Here is a 23,832-nt window from a genome sequence, read left to right as displayed (position 1 = left end):
CCGAACATTACATACTCAGTTGAGAGCTATGGAGACAAAATAAGGAAAATCACCATGAAGGAAAATGAACCTAGGGTAACCCTGGAATGTGGTTGTATGACATGTGTATCAAATGGAAGGTATTAAAGAGTATTTTAAGAGAGAGTAGGCCATAGTTCTATGGATGGACGCCATTTAGGGATATCGCCATAAAGGTGGACCAGGACTGACTCTAGAATGTGTTTGTACGATATGGGTATCAAATGAAAGGTGATAATGAGTATTTTAAAAGGGAATGGGCTTTAGTTCTATAGGTGAACGCCTTTTCGAGAAATCCCCATAAAGGTGGACCAGGGGTGACTCTAGAATATGTTTGTACGATATGGGTATCAAATGAAAGCTGTTAATGAGTATTTTGAAAAGGAGTGATCCTTAGTTCCCTAGGTGGACGCCGTTGGGAGTGGGCATTAGGTCTATAGGTGGACGCCTTTTCGAGATATCGCCATTAGGGTGGGCCAGGGTGACTCTAGAATGTGTTTGTACGATATGGGTAGCAAATGAAAGGTGGTAATGAGTATTTTAAAAGGGAGTAATCCTCAGTTCTATAGGTGGACGCCTTTTCGAGATATCGCCATAAAGGTTGACCAAGGGTGACTCTAGAATGTTTGTACGATATGGGTATCAAACGAAAGGTGTTACTGAGCATTTTAAGAGGGAGTGGGCATTAGGTCTATAGGTGGACGCCTTTTCGAGATATCGCCATTGGGGTGGGCCAGGGGTGACTCTAGAATGTTTGTACGATATGGGTATCAAACGAAAGGTGTTACTGAGCATTTTAAGAGGGAGTGGGCATTAGGTCTATAGGTGGACGCCTTTTCGAGATATCGCCATTAGGGTGGGCCAGGGGTGACTCTAGAATGTTTGTACGATATGGGTATCAAAGGAAAGGTGTTACTGAGCATTTTAAGAGGGAGTGGACATTAGGTCTATAGGTGGACGCCTTTTTGAGATATCGCCATTAGGGTGGGCCAGGGGTGACTCTAGAATGTTTTTACGATATGGGTATCAAACGAAAGGTGTTACTGAGCATTTTAAGAGGGAGTGGGCATTAGGTCTATAGGTGCACGCCTTTTCGAGATATCGCCATTAGGGTGGGCCAGGGTTGACTCTAGAATGTGTTTGTACGATATGGATATCAAATTAAAGGTATTAATGAGGGTTTTAAAAGCGAGTGGCCCTTAGATGTATATGTGAAGGCGTTCTCGCGATATCGACCAAATGTGGATCAGGTGATCCAGAAAATCATCTGTCGGGTACTGCTAATTTATTTATATATTCAATAACACTAACAGTATTCCTGCCAAGATTCCAAGGGCTGTTGATTTCGCCTTGTAGAACTTTTCCATTTTCTTCTACTTAATATGGTAGGTGTCACACCCATTTTACAAAGTTTTTTCCAAAGTTATATTTTGCGTCAATAAACCAATCCAGTTACCATGTTTCATCCCTTTTTTCGTATTTGGTATAGAATTATGGCATTTTTTTAATTTTTCGTAATTTTCGATATCGATAAAGTGGGCGTGGTTATGGTCGGATTTCGGCCATTTTTTATACCAAGATAAAGTGAGTTCAGATAAGTACGTGGGCTAAGTTTAGTAAAGATATATCGGTTTTTGCTCAAGTTATTGTGTTAACGGCCGAGCGGAAGGACAGACGGTGGACTGTGTATAAAAACTATGCGTGGCTTCCACCGATTTTGCCCATTTTCACAGAGAACAGTTAACGTCATAGAATCTATGCTCCTACCAAATTTCAAAAGGATTGGTAAATTTTTGTTCGACTTATGGCATTAAAAGTATTCTAGACACACTAAATGAAAATGGGCGGAGCCACGCCCATTTTGAAATTTTCTTTTATTTTTGTATTTTGTTGCATCATATCATTACTGGAGTTGAATTTTGACTTAATTTAATTATATACAGTAAAGATATTAAATTTTTTGTTAAAATTTGAATTTAAAAAAAATTTTTTTTAAAAAGTGGGCGTGTTCTTCATCCAATTTTGCTAATTTTTATTTAGCACATATATAGTAATAGTAGTAACGTTCCGGCCAAATTTCATCATGATATCTTCAACGACTGCCAAATTACAGCTTGCAAAACTTTTAAATTACCTTCTTGTAAAAGTGGGCGGTGCCACGCCCATTGTCCAAAATCTTACTAATTTTCTATTCTGCGTCATAACGTCAACCCATCTACCAAGTTTCATCGCTTTAACCACCTTTGGCAATGAATTATCGCATTTTTTCGGCTTTTCGAAATTTTCGATATCGAAAAAGTGGGCGTGGTTATAGTCCGATATCGTTCATTTTAAATAGCGATCTGAGATGAGTGCTCAGGAACCTACATACCAAATTTCATCAAGATACCTCAAAATTTACTCAAGTTATCGTGTTAACGGACGGACGGACGGACGGACGGACATGGCTCAATCAAATTTTTTTTGGATCCTGATTATTTTGATATATGGAAGTCTATATCTATCTCGATTCCTTTATATATGTACAACCAACCGTTATCCAATCAAACTTAATATACTCTGTGAGCTCTGCTCAACTGAGTATAAAAAGTGTGCTATTTAGGTGACCACGACTGTTTTTACGCACCCAGTACTTGCATACATAAATCGTCTTTACATACACAGTGGCCCGTAGTCATAGTCATTATTAAACACAGTTTCCATCTAAAATAAGCATGGATAGAATATCCGCATGAAAAAAAGCATTGATTGGCGCTATGAAGAAATTTTTTAGAAGTTTCAAAAGTTCACCCTGATCCTTACAACCGTTGTTACTTGACTCCACGTATAAAAAATGTAAATTTGTTACTTAACAAGAACTCTTAAAATACCACGAAAATTGTCAAAGGAGTACTTCAAGACGCGTTTTGATCCTAGGAATCATAATCCGGTGGCGGATAATTATTATTCAATTCTATTTAAAAGTTATTAGCAAACGTTTTGTAAAAATTCACTGTTTTCTATCAGCCGTCTATTTAAAATTGATCATGAATATACTTATTTAAAGAAAATTTACATAATTTCGTTCATAAAAATTTATTTAAATCTCGCAACATAAAGGAAAAGGTAGTTAAAGCAGATTTGGGCTCCATAAAGTACAGGAAGTAACAAGGTGATTCACTCATTCAATCGTATTCATGTTGAATAGTTTTTCCTAATGCATCATGTCACACAAGTGATATCCGCCAAATGCGGATGAAGGCACAAAGTTCGTTTTCAATTCAATTTGTACGCTGTTTAAAAATTGCCGTACTTGTACATGACGCACGTTGAAAGTTTGGTTCATCGAGAAAAATGTGCGAAAAACTGGTTATACTAAAAGAATATCATTCTTTTTATAAAAATCTAAAGGGCAACAGTGAGGCTCGTGACGCTTTACCCGAACCCAACATTTCAGGAGATTCTGATTCCGAAAATGAGAACTAACTAGTTCGAAGTTTCCAATAATATCTTAGACAAAAACACTTTTTTGTATATGAATTTTAATTTAAAGTGTAACTTTTGTCATTTACATACTTTCTATGAGTCACAGCACTGATGTTTTCCAAAGTATTGTGATGCTCTGAACCCGAATCCGCCAACGGAATTGGCTTGCAGGAATTTTTTTACGTCTTTTGAAGTTAAGGCTATACCATGACCAGTTGGGCCAATTCTCATAGCGTGTTCGGACTCGCATAAAAAGGCACAGAAAACATGAGCCGCATTACGTGATCCGACTACTTTGAATTTTTTTGTATAGCTGTGTTAATAAAAAATTAGATCAGTTTTTAAAACTTTTGTTGTGCCAGAAAAATGAATGTGTTAAATCTAGGAGAATAAAAGGGATGCGAGTAAAACAGTTATCTCAGTTAAAAGTGCATATTGTGAGTATAATTTTTTGATAAATTTTTACATTAAAAACTAATACTTCTAGTTTTAAGGGAGCAATGAACTTTGAAACTCGATTTTCCAACATTTTCATTTTGGCACATTCATGCTTCTGGCAAGCGCTCGACGATATGGCAACTTAAAAATTCGTTAACACCGCACAAAGTTTTCCATTCACAAATGCCCCTGCTCCAGCATCTTTAGAAACCAGCCAACTTCCTTCACATCCAGCACAAATGGTTGTGTCTGGTACAATGAAATTTGGCGACATAGTTTTATAAAGGTTCTGGCATTGATCCTTTTCTACTATAGGCATATAAGCAGTTGTGAGAGAAGGAGAAGAATATTCAAATCCATTTTCCGAACCCCATCCAATAACTTGCAGATCCATGCCTGGTCCTAATGGGGTAGTCATATCGCAAATTGTTGCAGGCATTACAAAAGTTTCCCTCCATCGAAATTTTGAACTCAATTTAACCACAGCTATATTTAGTTCTCCGTATCTATACACAGGAGCAAAAATTATACCGCACACGTTGAGTTTTTGAGTTCTTGGCGATAATGTACTGTAGTCTAAATCATTTATACCAGCTATAACGGTGAGACCGTTCCAATTTCTTCGGTGTGGGTCTACGCATTCCGCATCTGTAACCACCGATTTCTCAGAGATTATGGACCCACCGCAAATATACGTGGAACGATATAATATTGCTACCGTATGTGGGCTCTCCCATCTTCTCCATCTACAACACGAAATTCAGCATTCGCATTGGAAAAGCGGCTTAAAACGACAAAAAAGACCGCGAAAATATGGCATGAATTCATTTTAAATTAAGAACTTTTGTATAAATTTTTAAGTATAAACTACATCGAGATTAAATTTGTGTGCGCTATTAATACCAAATTGAGCAATCTGAATAAAAAGTAAGCAAAAAATCTTTCAGTAAAAATTCCAGGAATTTTAAATAACAACAATACATTTTAATTAAAGTCAAGGCTACACAACAAAAAATCTTGTTTGTTTTCACTCGGTCCATTATAAATAAAATAAATAAATAAATGCAATGCGCGATAGCCTCCGAAGGGATTTTAGGCCGGTCTTTTCTTCCAATTTGCGTCGTTTAATTGCTCCTTTTAATTTTTCCTACTCCGAACGGCATCTGCAAGGCAGATGAGCTTTTACTGAGGAGCTTTTCGTGGCAGAAATACATTCGGAGTGTATGCTAAACACTTCCGGGAGGCGACGCCGATTAGAAAAACTTTTTTCTTCATTTTTGATGTTACTCTGCCCGGGAGTTGAACCCAGGACCCTCGGGGTGGTAGACAGAGCATGCTACCATAACACCACGGCGGCCGCCTCGATCAATTATAGCTTGTGTATATTTTTGGGTGATATAGGAGCCTTATAAGCCTAAGTAATTAATAACTATAATGGAAATTTTTAATCAACTAAACAAACGTAATTAATTTACGCATATGCCAGCAAACTGAAATGAACGTGGCTTTGACAAAACATTTTGCTATACCTTTTCAAAAGAAAATTTCCTAGTAATTGTTTGTTTATATATACATACTAGAAGACCCGGCAGACGTTGTCCTGCCCTAAATTTGGTCTATCTGCATACATTTTAATAAGCTTTTTCCGTCTGACTCTGCCCTCCCCCCCTCTTCACTTTTTCCTAATCCTGTTATTCACTCCTCCCTCCGTCTTTTTCGCTTCATCTATCTCCATCTTCATCTCATTCTATCTTTCTCAATCTCCTTCTTCTCTCTTTTCTCTTCTCTCAATTCCTTCTCATTCTTCTGCATCCCTTATTGCCTTTCCCAGAGGGTGGTATCTATTTTATTCCAGTCCCAGTCCCACTCCGAGTCTCAGTCCCAGTCCTAATCCTAATCCCAGTCCCAGCCGTCTTTGGATAATATATTACTCTGTACCAAAGCACTCATCAACAGCTTTCATTTGATATCCATATTGTATAAACACTGTCTAGGCATTCACTGGCCCACGTTTTGGCCTATATCTCGAGACCCTGTACCTGTAGTAACCACCGCGTGAGGTTTACGCAACTTGTGTGGAAGTTTGAACAAAATCGACCAACGCATCTCTTCAAACACCGGCGACCAACTAACACACATTTTAGCCTTTTTTTTTATATATATAGATTTTTATTTTTCACACTTTACTATAATATTTAAACGAAATGCAGATTTTCGTTGCTTTTGAAATTCGGCTTAAAAATTGCACATGGAACAACTAAAGACTCTCCTGTATTAAAAAAAATGTCATAGTACCTCTAAATCGTGGGCCCCCTCAGAGCAAGGGAGACCAATATTGCCCACAAAAGGAATAAGTTTGACATGTTATTGTTGACTTTTTATACCTTTCATGAAAATGAAATGGTATATTAATTTCGTCACGAAACCCAAAATTGTAAGTCCTTAAAGGAAAATAGATAGACCCACCATTAAGTATACCGAAATAATCAGGTTGAAGAGCTGAGTTGATTTAGCCATGTCCGTCTGTCCGTCTGTCTGTTTGTATGCAAACTAGTCCCTCAATTTTTGAGATATCTTGATAAAATTTGGTGAGCGGGTGTATTTGGGTGTCCGATTAGGCATTTGTCGGAACCGTCCGGATCGGACCACTATAGCATATATCCTCCATACAACCGATTTTTCAGAAAAAGAGGATTTTTGTAATATCTTAACTCAATTTAACAGATTGAAGCTTCAAACTTCACCATATACTTTCGTATATTGCACATATTGTTGCCTGAAAAAATTGATGAGATCGGTCGTATATATAGTATATATCCCCCACAACCGATTGTTCAGATAAGAAACTTTTCGTAATTACTGCCCTATTTTAAGAGCTAGAGGCTTCAAATTTCAACGAATGCTTACGTATATAGCATATATTGTTGTCTGAAAAAATCATAAAGATCGGTGGTATATATAGTATATATATGGTGGTATATATAGTATATATATGGTGGTATATATAGTATATATATATATTTTTGCAATTTTAGCCCCATTTTACCAGCTAGAAGCTTCAAATTTCAACGAAAGCTTACGTATATGGCGTGTATTGTTGTCTGAAAAAATCATAGAGATCGGTTGTATATATAGTATATATCTCATACAACCGATTGTTCAGATAAGAAACTTTTCGCAATTTCTACCCCATTTTAACAGCTATAAGCTTCAAATTTCACCGATTGCTTACGTATATAGTATATATTGTTGTGTCAAAAAATCATAGAGATCGGTGATATATATAATACATATGATGGTATATATAGTATATATATATAGTATATATTTTTTTTTTGCGATTTCGGCCCCATTTTAACAGCTAGAAGCTTCAAATTTCACCAAATGCTTACGTGTATAGCATATATTGATGTCTGAAAAAATCATTGAGATCGGTGGTATACATAGTATATATCTCATACAACCGATTGTTCAGATAAGAAACTTTGCGCAATTTCTGCCCCGTTTTAACAGCTAGAAGCTTCAAATTTCACCAAATGCTTACGTATATAGCATATATTGTTGTCTGAAAAAATCATAGAGATCGGTGGTATATATAGTATATATCTCGTTCAACCGATTGTTCAGATAAGAAACTTTGCGCAATTTCTTCCCCATTTTAACAGCTAGAAGCTTCAAATTTCACCAAATGCTTACGTGTATAGTATATATTGTTGTCTGAAAAAATCATTGAGATCGGTGGTATATATAGTATATATCTCATACAACCGATTGTTCAGATAAGAACCTTTTCGCAATTTCTGCCCCGTTTTGTAGCATATATTGTTGTCTGAAAAAATCATAGAGATCGGTGGTACATATATTATATACCCCATATAAACTGTATTTTTTTGCCCCTTTTTTACGGCTAGAAGCTTCAAAATTCATAACATTTCATCAAATAGTTACGACTACTTCATATATTTTTGAAATACGTGATTCGTAGTCATAGTTTTTACACGCAGACCACAAAAAACCTGAAACTTTGCATCCTCACACAAAATACCTGTTTTTTATTTTATATTTATCTTAAAAATCGTTTAGGTATGTAGATCTGTTCACTAGATATTTCTTATCTTATACATCCGATTATTCGGAGATTACGAACGGGATAAGATTATTGTTCAGCCCCATTCATGAAAGGTATGAAGTCTTCGGCATAGCCGACGGGACGTCCTTACTTGTTTTAATTTAATTTTTCACCCAATTTTTCACAATAAAACTATGAAAATACCGAAAAAATATTGCACGATCGTGTGGTTGTTTTTTTTTACAAGAACGTTGATTTTCGCTACATATTTGTGCACAAAATTTTCAAAATAAAAATTAAATTTTCATTTCTCAGAAAAAATAAAGAAAAACCGGCTGAATGCCAAGAAAACCGAAAAACAAACTGGTTCCTTTGTTTTTAATGAACTAGGTTGTATTTCGTCATGATACAAAAATAGAGTTAGTTCCCATGATTCAATTACTACAGGTTTGTTCTCCAACGATGACAGAGCTTTGACACCCCAACTTTGAAAATCTGGACGGGTTGCTTTTACGAAGTATGGAAAACGAAACGTAATTTCACACAGAAGTACCTGCTCGATTAGTATGAAGGATGAAATGTCAAGCGAATAAAATGTCAATGCTATATGACAGACAATCATGGCGGAACGATACAAGGTGGCAGCATGGTGACATACCTACAAATATATAAAAAATTCCATGTACTTGTAAATTCGATGGACAAATGTCAAAATCGTACTGCGCCGGTACTTGATGTATCAAATCAAATAAAAAAGGTTATAATCAGCTGTTCGATGCGGCCACCTTGTATCGTTCCGCCATGCAGACAATGAATGAGTATTTTTAAAAGGGAGTGGGCCTTCGTTCTATAGGTGTTCGCCTTTTCGAGATATCGCCATAAAGGTGGACCAGGGGTGACTTTAGAATATGTTTGTACCATATGGGTATCAAATGAAAGGTGTTAATGAGTATTTTAAAAGGGCGTGGGGCTTAGTTCTATAGGTGGACGCCTTTTCGAGATATCGCCATAAAGGTGGACCAGGGGTGACTCTAGAATGAGTTTGTACGAAATGGGTATCAAATTAAAGGTATTAATGAGAGTTTTAAAAGGGAGTGGTGGTAGTTGTGTATGTGAAGGCGTTTTCCAGATATCGACCAAAATGTGGACCAGGGTGACCCAGAACATCATCTGTTGAATACCGCTAATTTATTTATATATGTAGTACCTGCCAAGATTTTAAGGGTTTTTTATTTCGCCCTGCAGAACTTTTTCATTTTCTTCTACTTAATATGGTAGGTGTCACAACTATTTTATAAAGTTTTTTCTAAAGTTAGATTTCGCGTCAATAAAACAATCCAATTACCATGTTTCATCCCTTTTTTCGTATTTGGTATAGAATTATGGCATTTTTTTCATTTTTCGTAATTTTTGATATCGAAAAAGTGGGCGTGGTCATAGTCGGATTTCGTTCATTTTCCATACCAAGATAAAGTGAGTTCAAGTAAGCACGTGAACTAAGTTCATTAAAGATATGCCGATTTTTGCTCAAGTTATCGTGTTAACGGCCATGCGGAAGGACAGACGGACGACCGATTTCGCCCATTTTCACAGAAAACAGTTAGCGTCATAAAATCTATGCCCCTTCAAAAGGATTGGTTGCTTTTTGTTCGACTTATGGCGTTAAAAGTATCCTAGACAAATTAAATGAAAAAGGGCGGAGCCACGCCCATTTTGAAATTTTCTTTTATTTTTGTATTTTGTTGCACCATATCATTACTGGAGTTCAATGTTGACATAATTTACTTATATACTGTAAAGATATTAAATTTTTTGTTAAAATTTTACTTAAAAAAAATTTTTTTTTTAAGTGGGCGTGGTCCTTCTCCGATTTTGCTAATTTTTATTAAGCGTACATATAATAATAGCAGTAACGTTCCTGCCAAATTTCATCATGATATCTTCAACGACTGCCAAATTACAGCTTGCAAAAGTTTTAAATTACCTTCTTTTAAAAGTGGGCGGTGCCACGCCCATAAGTTCAACTCATCTACCAAGTTTCGTCGCTTTATCTGTCTTTTGTAATGAATTATCGCACTTTTTCGGTTTTTCGAAATTTTCGATATCGAAAAAGTGGGCGTGGTTATAGTCCGATATCGTTCATTTTAAATAGCGATCTGAGATGAGTGCTCAGGAACCTACATACCAAATTTCATCAAGACACCTCAAAATTTACTCAAGTTATCGTGTTAACGGACGGACGGACGGACGGACATGGCTCAATCAAATTTTTTTTCGATCCTGATTATTTTGATATATGGAAGTCTATATCTATCTCGATTCCTTTATATATGTACAACCAACCGTTATCCAATCAAACTTAATATACTCTGTGAGCTCTGCTCAACTGAGTATAAAAAATCAAAATCGAATTCATGTCATTTTAAATTTAAAATACTTTTTTAAAGATAAAATAGTATTTAAGTGGATTATAACAGACTTGAAATGATACTTAATTTAGAACCATGTTTAAACCAATAAAACTCTATTTTATTTCGACTATGACTACGCGCCAGTATATATGTACGTATGACTTATTTATGTAAAGAGTTGCTTGTATTTGTTTCGTTCATGCTATTATAGTACCATGGCTTCGTTTCTTGATTTAAACATATTTGTATTTTTTATTCATACACAAATTCAAAAACAATGCTGCATCTTATTTCAACGGATATTAATAAAAAAAAAAATGATAAAAAATTGTGTTGAATTGAAAGTGGTTGCATTGAGCCACCTGCTACGCCTGTGGGTCGTGATGAATTGGAATTGCGACGCCAACGTTTATATACAGATCTCTTGCGTGCGGCACATGCAGCGGTGGAACACAATATACGCTTTACGACCTTCAAACCCACAGACTCATTCCCACCACATCAGTTTTATCAGGTCATAGGAGAAGCACGGAGAGGCGTAGAATTTGGAGGTGATGTAATTTAAAAATTAATTATTAAAACACGGCTCTGTTATTCTTTGAAATTGTTTGCATGTTTCGACTTTTTATTAGAATCTAATCATTTTTGTTTCTCGGGAAATAGCATTTCAGTATCGCCTTAAAGTGTCTGGCGAGGTTGGCATAGTCAAAACGCCATTTTCATAACCATATTTTTGCTTATCCATATCAATTTGCATCAGTTATTGGTGTCTTAATCTAAAAATCGTGAAATTTTCACAAAAATGAATAAAACGCAAACAATTAAAACATGTTCCACAAATTGTAAGTCTCTTAGTCAAAACGTATCCAAAACAATACATAAAATATACAAAAAGTTAATAAATTTACCAACTCAAATATTTTTAGGTTATGGATATGGCGAAAAACCAAAAACCAATTGGATTGGCTATGGTATGGTTATGGCTACGGCGTTATGGTATGGCACCATTGGCCATCGATTTCCATAAGGTTGGTTGGATGAGCTGTCTTATATGGATATGGATACGTCAAGTTTAAAGGGCCCTTAAAGCCCTGGCAAAGTTGACGTATCCATATCCATATCAAACAGCTGATCCAACCAGGCTTATAGAAATCAGTGTAATCGATTAATGGTGTTTAGCTAAGCGTGGGGCAGTTGAGGGCGAGCAGTTTAGTATGAGTTATAAGGGAGTAATTTGATGTGATTTTACGCGTATGGGTCGTGGCACAGTGTATGACGTACCCGAGTCAAATGTTTGGTGTTGCAGGTTCAAAGCCCACTGCAAGCATTTTTTTAAATTTATTATCTTTTTTTTTTATTATTTTATAAATTACTATTTTAATGGACTGTATGTTATTTTACTTTGTTTATGGTGTATTTAAAATACGGGACGATGCAAAGCATCGGTACACCTTATTTATGATATCTTTATTTTAATGTATTTGTTTGTTATTTTTAAATTTATTTAGAGAGAGGTCACTATGTACCTCTTACACCTTGTATTTATTCATTGGGGCGAGCATTGGGGGCTCCAAGGTATTGGCTGCGGGTTGAGCCGGATTCATATATTCTAAATTACAATCATAACTGTAGCATTCCTCTTATCTTAGTGGGGATATGACGCGAATTCAAATAGTTTGTTGTAACAAAGACCTGTTTCAATTTTTTTGGAACAAATTAAACATAATACTTATATAATGGAAACATAAATAATATGAACGCAATAGTTAAGCCCGACCTTACTTATGGAAGCGCACACCAAAGATACCCAAATATGAATCTCTGTAATTAAATCCGGTAAAGGTCCATCGATATTTTTTTGGGGAAAAGAATAATTGATTTTTAATTCTGTTAAATTCCTCTGCCCGACACAAGAATTCTGTTAAATTCCTCTGCCCAACACAAGAATTCTGTTAAATTCCTCTGCCCAACACAAGAATTCTGTTAAATTCCTCTGCCCGACTCAAGAATTCTGCTATCACTCAGAAAGTTTACTTCTAAACCAGAAATGGGAAAATAAAAAGCAATCCTAATGCAGGTATATCCACACAGCACAGCAACGCTACACAAAACAACCCCATTTGGTACATCTACGCCAATACCTGAATGTAATATAAATACTGCACAACTTGGATTGATAGTAGATAAACCAAAACCAGGTTTCGGCAATACCAATGACGGCAACACTGCTCGTAGGTTTTTCGAAAATTCTGAGGCTAGGCTGAGATTACGGGATTGGATGTAACGCTTATCAAAAGATACGACACTCTCCTTCGCGCATTAGCATCTGGGTACAATATAAATATCCAAAGATTTGAAAAATTTGCGGTCGAGACTAAAAAACTATACATAGATCTCTATCCATGGTTTAATATGCCTGTTACAGTTCATAAAATCTTAGTGCATAGTGCTGATATTATAAAATCAGCAATTTTACCTATTGGTCAACTTTCTGAGGAAGCACAGGAAGCCCGTAACAAAGATTTAAGACGATTCAGGGACGATAACACACAAAAGCAGTCGCGTGAAGCCACGAATAGAGATCTTATGAATATGTTGCTTATAACATCGGATTCTTTAGTTAACAGTTTTAGGGAGATACCTAAGAAAAAATTTAAAAGTCTGACTTCAGAAGTCTTAAATTTACTGTCCCCCGATACTGTTGAGGAGTCAATAAATATGGATTACGTGATCCATTTTCTTCATGTTGGAGTACTGTCGCAATACTCCTATGCAATGCGTTTGCGAACGACCATCAGCCGATCATTGCCCGTTTTTTAACGACCGTGACCACGACACGATGAATATCGAACAGAGTTGCCAAAAGTAAAATATTGCATGCAAATAACTGATAATAAAATTTTACTATGGCAACTCTGATAAAATGCAACCGTGCACTGGTTTTATGTTTCTTTATTCACGCAAACGCTACATAACATAAAAATATTCGTAGTATAAAATATAAAAGTTGTATTGCCCCTCGTCATTTACTTTCATTTTAATTAAATTCACTTCGATAATTCTTTCCGACACAATTCCTCTTTAGTACTTTGGCATATGATCCTCTGTGGGTGCTCCATTGAGTACTACAGTGAAAGTACTTTGGAAAGTACTCTCACGTATGTACTCTATGGAATACTTACAAACAAAGCGAGAGTGGGACCGCCTACTCCTCTCCTAGGACATCGCAATGTTAATTGGAGCACATTTTTTGTATGAATACAGATTAATTTTGGAACACTCCTAAAGGAGTATTCCTTACACTATTTATGGAGTACTCGCGTTTTTTGAAGGGTAATTATAAAAGATACCTACCCTATAACTTTTTGTTGGATCAGGTTTTATTTAATTTAAATCTATTGTCTTTTCTACTTTGTATGATACTTTACTTTCAAGTTTTTGTAATAAGTAATTTTCACATAATTAATTTAATTATTTACATTGTTATTATTATTATTGTAATTCACTTTTACATTCCTGACTGGTACTATAAAATAATTTTGTAAAAATTGTAGTGCCAGGATAAATACTCAAATAAATACAAAATATGTATGTACATATGTACACATAAATAAGTAGACACCCCCTTTTGGACAATTCTTACAATTTTCGCTTTCGAAATTTTATTTTAACTAATTTCCCATAAGAAAATTTGTCACGATCTATAACAAAAACTAAATTATATTTAAAAAAATGTTTGAAAAATTCGACGAATTTTCATATTTTAACTAATTTCCCATAAGAAAATTTGTCACGATCTATAACAAAAACTAAATTATATTTAAAAAATTCGACGAATTTTCATAAAAAAATTTAATTTTTTTTCCGAATTTTTAGAATTTTTTAGAGTATTGAGATTTGTAGTCCATTAAATTTAAGTACCATAAAGTAATATTCTTAAGTCCTTTAAATTTTTTTGGATCTATGTCACTTATTCACATGAGTTACTGTATGTGAAATAAGCAAATGTATGCATATGAAGTAAAATTTAGGAAAAAAATAAAAAAAAAGAACATATGGCTGAAAAAAAATGACGTAGTTGTAATAAATGACTGCATATGAAACGGAAAATCTCATAAAATAATTTTGTCCAGCTAGCTTGTTCTACACGAAACACTGTGTATTGGTGAAAAATTTTCAGATAGCCGAATGACAGAACAAAGAAGAATTTAGAGCGAGACAATTGACGGCTTATCACCTGTTATTCCACCATGGAATGTACCAAAATTTAATTTTTTTCTTGTCACACTTATGCTGCTACAATCATAAAAATTTTGTAGGCTGTCTTGTTTTGATTTCGAATTCAAAACACATTGCGAGCATTTTCTATTTGTAATATAGGAGTGGAGTATAGGAGAGTATTACATATATGAAGCTCGCGCTCAGTGTCAATAAATGTTACAGCGTTACGTATTCTAAATTAAGAAATACAGTGACTTCGACTTACATATCTTGTTTCTGATACAGCTCTAGTTGGGGTAGATAAAATAAGGGATTTAGGTGTTGTGTTTTGTATAATTACTAACACCACAGCACTACCTATGTTTATAAAAAAGGGCACGGAGTTAATTAAAAATATGGGTTTTATTCACCATTCAAAAACTTTAAACTGCAAACAAAGTTATGCGAATTAATTTAATTATTATTTAAAATAAAATAGAGATTGTGTGTTGGCGGGCGGGAAAAACTCCGATTAGCGAGCGAACGGTCGGACGAGCACGGTGCGTGTTGGCGGGCAGTTTTAGATAAACCAGAGAATTTAAACACAATGAGAAGGCGTTTTTGCTAGATTCCAACTTTTTTGCATGTGAACACGTCTTGCACTTCACCACACACAATCCAGTTTCAATGTTAACCAGTTAACAGCAGAAAATTCTGTGTCAACAGTTCAGCTGGTGTATAAATTCTCTGGATTTTCTCTTAATATGATTTCTTTGTAGGAATATAGGTATTTAGTAGGATTAATTAAATTTAAATTTTATTACTTGTAGCAATATATTTGCTTGTTTTATAATTTAATATGAATTTGATTAATATAATTTAGAAATTTTAAAAAAGGTACAATAGGCTTAATTTCAATGGTAAATGGAGGGTTGAAAATAGCCTTATGGCGTGAAAATTCGTATATACGATCAAAGTAGCAGATAAGACAGCATGAAAGTCATAGTAGGTTTGGCACACCTGTTAGGCACTCGTTTAAGGCTACAGGTGTTTCAGACTCGAACCTTAATAAAGCTTGTTTTCTTTTTTTTTTTATTGATGGAAAATCCCGTTAACATATCGAATTATGAATTTTCGATAAGCAAAAGCCGAAAAGTCTATGTCATTTTGCTTATTTAATTATATTTATTAAGTGTGGATTTTTTCTGTAATTTGAAATAATATTTCAAGTATACAGTTGTATAGCCCTTTTAATTCTTAGAACCGAAATCGAAGATCTAGTTCACTTGTTCAGTTGAGAGACCCACCCGGTCAATTGAACAAGTTCAGAACGAAACGACCCAACTCTATACATTGCCTTGCAAGTGCGAACGACCTCAAAAATATTTCTCTTTTGCTATTTTGTTTGTGGGTCAGGTGAAGGCGGCGAGGAAAAAGAAGATTTTTTTCTACTCATTCGAAACTTCGAAATATCAGAACAGAAATGGAAAATGAAGTTTTGTATGGTATAGCCTCATGCGTAAAAGGAATAGCATATGTGCGTACGAAAGCCAAAAAACTATTTTCATACATTCACACACGCGCCAATTTTTATGAGCGCCTGGTAATATAAAAATGTTTCTTGCCCAATGATTCTTCTTCTTACACTTTGAAGACACGGCAAGATGGATTTTTACATGGCTTTGAAAAAATTAATTCTGTAAGTTTGCTTTTGGACAATGTGTAGCATTGTAAATGTTACCAAGTAGCGCAGCTAACAGCTGATCGGTGAAAATTCGAACATTCACACGCACAGTTCTCGACTCAGTTTCAAAAAAAAATTTTAGATTATTTAACTCAAATTTTAAAGTGAGATAATCCTTACGAATTTATGTATATAGAATATATAAGGCGTTTTTGTTGTTATTAAAACAATAGTTTTATTTATATTAAAGCTTTTATCATTTTTGTTTAAAACATTGAAAAAACTTCGAACACCATTCCTTCATTATATGACATTCGACTGCCTAGTCCACTGCCTTCCACTCTATTCGCAACATAACCTCTGTTTAAGCTGCCAAACTATATAGTAAACAATGATGTGTAGTAGGCGGGAAAGGAAGTTTTTCTCTTAGGTGTAGTAGTTTTGGGCTATATGTACGAGGCCAGACAGAAACTTTGAATGTGTTAGTAAGCGGAATCAAGTAGAAATAAATATTTTGTCTGACTTCGATTTTTTGTTCTTCCTCTTATGTTTGTGATTTTGTTGTTGAGACGTAGGCAGGAATGTAAGATTTCCTTGCTAAAATCTAAGGTTGTGTTAGTTTTGGCCTATATGTACGAGGCCGGACGAAATGTTTGAATGTGTTGGTAATAAGAATCGACACAAAATCAAAATTTAAGATTTTGTCTCTGGTTTGACTTTTGTGCTTGAGGATGAAGCGAAGGCGGGTATGCAAGTTAGGAAAAATGTTTGCATATTTTTAGCGACATTTGCTATTTTGTATGGTCGCCTATTACCATGCCAGCTTTCAATGGTCTTGAAATGCCCTTTTTAGCTTTGAGAACAATTTCTAAAAATTGAAAGTAATTCAACAATTGTTTGAATTTGGTTAGCTTTTAATTTTGTCAAATGATTTAAGCACATTTTTATATATTCTTGCAAAAAATTTTGCTTTGATATTGCATTGTAAGAAAACGCGTAAGACGTGTCACATGCAAATGGATCGTAAGCAGTGGATGCCAAAAAAACGCCTTCTCATTGTGTTTAAATCAGGGATGCACCTTAACGTTAAGCTAATCGTTTATCAAAAAATTTCCACCGTTTCCGTTGAAACACTTCGAAATATTATCGATAAAGAAATTATCAAGATAAATTGTATCTCGTTTTTAACCGAAACGAAAAGCTTTCGTTAACGTTAAAAACGTTAACAAAAACGTGATACTTTATGTTTGAATTGTGCTGGCAATGCTATAGCCATGGTGAAGCCGTAAGGTGGCAACAACGAGCGCACATACACACACTCTATGTAATTTGTTTGTGTAATTCGTTGGTGGTAATGTCAAAAATATTCTGAGAAATGTTTGTACTGTCAAAATTCATGAGAAAAGTTGCAATCAGCTTGGCTAATGCTTTCACCTTTAATGACTCCGCCATCAATCAGCTTTGCCAGCATAGTTTGAAATTAATAATCAACATAAACGATTTGATTTCGTTTTGATATGGCAGAAAACGAAACGAAATCATTTCGTTAATTTGACGATCTTAACGTTAATAAACGAAACGAAATGACTTCGTTTCGTTTATTAACGTTGATTATCGTAACGAAATGATATCGTTTCGTTGGTTAAGCATGCCTGGTTTAAATTCTCTGGATAAACTGAATAACTAAGAGAGTGAGCGCCCCTACAAGAATACTGACTATCATATGACTATCATCTGATTGTCAGCAATGTCAACCTAACGATCAGCGCCTCATACAAACTTTCTATCACAAACTTAAGGGGACTTGCGCAAATGTGATGTAAACAACTGTGTACGTGTGAGTTTTTGTCTCCTTCTTATACACCAACATGGCCTACTGATTAAGTATATAGATTCCGCCAAAAATGAAACAATGCTTTTTGCTTTTTACTTACTTTATTTCATTACGTTTTTATTAATTGTTTAAAATAAATAATTTTATAAGAATTCGAGTTCAGAATGTTCAATTTAAATTCAGAAAATAACAACACAACAGAAGAGCGCTTTCCTCATGCGGAAACACATTTAAAAATGAATCACCACTAACCACTATTATTTTTCGCGTATCAATTTTTTGAGTGTGCCCCATACATTCCGACAGCTTTTGGTATTTTTTAATATTATTTTCGATATTTTTTCTTTTAGCATGGAGCTTTGAAATGCTCTCTTTTTCATTTTTTAAACTTATTTTTTATATGGTTTTCGTCGGTTGAAAATGGCGGAATTTAAAAAATAACAAAACAACCGTGATAATCATTTGATTGTCATATGACAGTCAGTAGTGACAACATCATTAAATCTGATAAACTGTTCTCGCATACATAAAATTCCGTTGAGAATTATGTATCTGTCTCACATGCATAAAGCTGGAGTCATTGGTGCTGCATGTCGTATCGCTGTATCCGTATCCCTAACGTAATCAGCTGTTTATCGTTACGACGGTAAACCAAAACCCAATTGGTTGGCTACGATACGGTTACGACCTTAGCGGCACCAATAATCGATTGCATTGATTCTCATAAGGTTGGTCGAATCAGCTGTTATAAGGTTACCGATACGGTTACCGATAAAGCACCAATGTCTCCAGCTTAATGGTATCTGCTGTATGTTCTTTTGTTCTGTACCAGGTGTCCGTAACTTCCCCAGTTTGAGTCCTTTTTCATGATTATAGGCTGTCGTCGGGAACATGCGGACATGCGTGAGCGAACAAAGGAACATACATAAATTTGAGTATCAATGTTTACGTCATCGCAGGATCAGCATTGTCAATTACAAGTGTTAGTGTATTAGTAAAACTGTCAGCGTTTCTTGTAGGGGCGGTGGTGGTTGCAGCCACAGCTGAGCTTCACTGCGAGCGCTTAGCCGCACTGGCCGGGTGTTGCCAGACGGAGGGGGGCGGGCTTAGTCCGAAATTGGATCATGTACGCCGTAAAACAATCCGTAGAAGTCGAACTAAATCGTCTGGTAAAAGACGGAATAATCTCACCAGTAAATTGCAGCGATTGGGCGGCTCCCATTGTTGTAGTCAGAAAAACATGTGGTAGAGTACGTCTATACGCAGATTTTTCCACAGGTCTCAATAATGCATTGGAAACACACAAATATCCTCTTCCCTTGCCGGAAGACATTTTTTCTAAATTATCAAATGCCGAAATATTTAGCCATATTGATTTGGCAGACGCTTTTTTACAAATTGCTATAGATGATGAATCAAAACATCTACTTACAATAAACACACATTTAGGCTTGTTTCGGTACAACCGCATGGACCAAATGCTCGCTGGATTCGAAGGTGTCACCGCATATACCGACATTTTCGTTTCCGGAGCTATTCAGGAAATACATGACACAACTCTTGAAAAAGTTTTACTCCACATACAAGAACACGGATTTAAGCTCAAAATTGAAAAATGCAAATTTTCACTTCAAGAAATAAAATATCTTGGTTACATTATTAACTCACAAGGTTTGAAACCAAATACAGAAAGAACCGCAGCAATCCGCGAAATGCCGGAACCAGCAAACATTTCAGAACTTCGGTCGTTTATAGGTGCCATAAACTTCTATGGAAAATTCGTAGACAAAATGCGATTATACCGTGGTCCACTAGACGAGTTGCTGAAAATTAATACAAAATGGCAATGGAAAAGCAATCATGCAAAATGTTTCAAACATCTTAAGGACATACTGTCATCCGATTTATTGCTTGCACATTATGATCCAAATCAAAAGATAATTGTGGCAGCAGACGCGTCAAATTACGGACTTGGCGCTTGCATCATGCACGAATATCCAGATGGTACGCAAAAAGCAATTAGTCATGCGTCAAAATCACTGACTGAAACCGAAAAAGGATACATCCAGATTGAGAGAGGCTTTAGCGTTAGTATTTGCCGTAACCAAATTCCACAAAATGATCTTCCGGCGTATTTTTACCCTACATACTGACCATAAACCACTTTTAGCGATCTTTGGGAAGAAGTCCGGTATAAACGCTCACCAAGCAAACCGTCTCCAGAGATGGGCTATAAAACTACTCGCGTATGATTTCGACATCAGATTCATAATCACAAACAGTTGCGGTTATGCAGATGTTCTATCGCGACTCATAAAAAACACCGTAACCAATTCAGAGGACTTCATCATAGCTTCCATCAAGCTAGAAAACGAGGTAAATTCAATTATTACAGAAAACATAGAAAAAATGCCAATCACGCACAAAATGTTACAATATGAAACTGCGAGAGATCCAATCCTGAAAAATATTCTCGAGTTTTACAAAACGGGCTGGCCAGTAAAACTTCCAGAGAATACAGACATCAGGCAATATCTTGCGCAAAAAGATTCCATTACCGTTGTGGTGTAGACAGCCAACAATTGCAATGACAATACGTGTAAACCACTTAATGTGCCACCCTGCAACAAAATGAGTCTAAACTTTAATCAACATAAAGCGGCACATTTACTAATTGTTGCTGATAGCTCAATTCCCACGATTTAATACAGATGTGTGTGCACCGCGCGACTAAACCAAATTTGCATTTATGCAAATTTGCTGATACTGCATTTTTCACAGACGACACAAATCAACACAAATATGAAGGTAAATATTTGTATGTAGATATGTAAGTATGTATGTTTAAAGTAAATATGTAAGAATATGTTTAGAATAAGTAAGTACGTAAAGTTTAAAGTAAATATGTATGTAAAAATATGTTTAGTATAAATAATTTAGTATAAATAAGCTGACAATATTTGAAAAAAGACAATTCGTACTTAAACTTCAAAACGCACCTTTTATACCGTCACCAAGGACTGTATAATGGTAGGAAATCGAATTGCTATACCTAGAATCTACCAAAAGTGAATTCTAAGAGAACTTCACCGGGGTCATCAAGGTATACAACGAACAAAAGCAATCGCTCGTAGCTATGTACATATATTGGCCCGAAATAGATAAAGACATTAATAATTTTAATTAACGACATCCATCAATGCGCAGCCGCGGCCAAATTTCCAACAAAAACAACATAAAGCACATGGCCTCCAACTAATGAACCATGGCAACGCATACACAGACTACGCAGGTCCCGTCGATGGATATTATTTTTTAGTAGTGGTGAACTCCTATTCGAAATCGCCAGAAATAGTGATGACATCAAACAAGCTCTACTTACCAGACCATCAATATTTTAAATGAAATCTTTTCAAGACACGGCTTTCCAAGTACGTTGGTATCAGACAATGGAACTCAATTCAAGAGTGCAGAGTTTCAAAACTTCATCCGTGAACACGGTATCCAACATCTTTGTTCCAGTCCGTATTACCCTATGTCAAATGGTCAGGCGGATCGATTTCTTGACACACTGAAGAGAGCATTAACAAAACTTAGTGAGTAGGGTACAACCGACTAAAACCTACAAACATTCTTAATGAGTTATCGCTCCACCCCGAACCAAAATTGTATGGATTTCAAATCACCTGCCGAGCTGTTATACAATCGAAAACTTCGTACCCATTTGGATTTACTGCTCCCACCAAGCGAGGAAAAAGCACCAAATGAGAAAGAAAGCTCGGATATGAAATACCAGTACACCAGAAAGCACGGGGCCAGTCGGAAACAATTCCATCCCGACGACAAGGCTTACGCTGCGATACATACATCTAACAATAAGTATGAGTGGAAACCAGGCTCGATAATAGAACGTTGAGATGTCCTCGAATAAAAACTCAGCTCAAACAAATCACAATTGCAAAGACCAAGGGACTCCATCCCTACGTCGCTCAGGTCGTTCTCGACGCCCGCCACTTAGGTTTTCACCGAGCTCATTAAACAGTGAAGGTGTTGGGACGAGACATTATGGTAATCTGGCAACACATGATCAAAATTTGACATCTTGCTAACAAATCGACACACAGGTCACTTCGAGTTATCCAAGCTCTGCACACGTGAATTTTGAAGTATAACATTTTACTATTAAATATCTTTTGTATTTTGCTTAAATTTAATTATAAATATATGAAATATTTGTACGTCTGTATCACCAGACGGTAACAAAAACAATAGACATATTTGTTAGAAGTATGCATATATTATGTTTCTATTTTTACTCTGTTCACGTCCATGGCATTTTTCAATTATTTTTGCTATAATTCGTGTATATGCAACCGAAAATGCGTATTAGCGTGTCTCACTCTTAATATAAACAAGAATTTGCCCTACTTCCATCGGCATTATTACACCAACTGCAGAGCACATCTAGAAAAATGTTGTATTAACGAGCTTCTATGGTTAGACCGTGTTTTCCAATTTTTGTCACTCATAATCGCCAACTTCTCTTTGACACAGCAACTCTATCCTTGGAAAAAATTTTTTTTTTTTAATTTGTGAAGGAATGCCGAGCACTGGCTGCCCGTTCGCTTTCCTCGTTACACCTTCCGAAGTTAACGAGTTCCAGCAACAAAAGTTGCTGCGCATAAACACAGTCTTACGAGGCGGGTTGCCTTAATGTATTTTAAGGGCAGACACATGGTTCAATTATGTACAGGTTGGCTCATCTCATCAGCTGATTTTATTTATGTCATTGCATGGTCGAAGGGATTGTCAAAAGGAGATGGCAAACTCAAAATGAAACCAACACATTGGCAACATTTTACTTACACATACAAAAACTGCTAAGTTTTATGTTTCCATTCCATACCATTCGCACCAACACCAATACACAGATTTTGACAATTTGAACAGACATATTTTGTTGCTTTACAGATGAGCCAACCTGTATATAGTTAAAACATAAGGATGACTCATGAAAGCATATAAACTTATAAGGTGTAAAATTATATCAATTTACACACGCGGTTATAAGAACGCACCTAGTAATACTCTTGATAAACTTGATTGTTTATCAGCTGTATTATTGCCAAACAAAATTTTTTTGATTGTTATACAAATTAAAAAATGCCAAGATTAAGTGAAAAATCAAACCTAAATCGCCTTTACTTGCTGATGTTGGAAATTTCTGATGAAAATGCCTGCTGTAATGTCTGCAAGGTTGCATTCCTTTGAGTTTACCGCGTTTACACAATAGGGGGACTCATGATAGCATATAAACTTATAAGGTGTAAAATTATATCCATTTACACACGCGGTTATATGAACGCACCTAGTAATACTCTTGATAAACTTGATTGTTTTTCAGCTGTATTATTTCCAAAAAAATTTTTTTGATTGTTATACACATTAAAAAATACCAAGATTAAGTGAAAAATCAAAACTAAAACACCTTTACTTGCTGATGTTGGATATTTTTGATGAAAATGCCGTCTGTAATGTCTGCAAGGTTGCATTCCTTTGAGTTTACCGCGTTTACACAATGAAATGTGCGCGTAAATTTATACAAATTGTGTAAATGATTTTTCATACAAAATTTGACAGCTCGTGCGTAAACTAGATAAATTTATACGTTTACACACTTTATAAGGCATTTATACGGTTACATGAGTCCCCC

At 35.6% G+C, this 23,832-nt stretch overlaps 1 protein-coding gene across 4 annotated transcripts in view; it reads left to right on the top strand.

Annotated features, from left to right (window-relative positions):
• Positions 1-23,832, top strand: part of capt (adenylyl cyclase-associated protein 1) — a 49,999-nt gene that overhangs the window by 9,180 nt on the left and 16,987 nt on the right. For 2 of the 4 annotated variants that reach the window (XM_067768971.1, XM_067768970.1), the window contains exon 4: positions 10,747-10,952. The exons of the other annotated variants lie outside the window; for them this stretch is intronic. In XM_067768971.1, coding sequence (XP_067625072.1) covers positions 10,747-10,952 — 206 coding nt within the window. The remainder of the gene's footprint in view (positions 1-10,746; positions 10,953-23,832) is intronic. 4 annotated transcript variants of the gene reach the window in all.

Source organism: Eurosta solidaginis, chromosome 2, assembly GCF_040869045.1.
Source record: "Eurosta solidaginis isolate ZX-2024a chromosome 2, ASM4086904v1, whole genome shotgun sequence".
Lineage (NCBI taxonomy): Eukaryota > Metazoa > Arthropoda > Insecta > Diptera > Tephritidae > Eurosta > Eurosta solidaginis.
The sequence above is the reverse complement of the archived record's forward strand: the minus strand, read 5'-3'. Positions and strand labels throughout refer to the sequence as shown.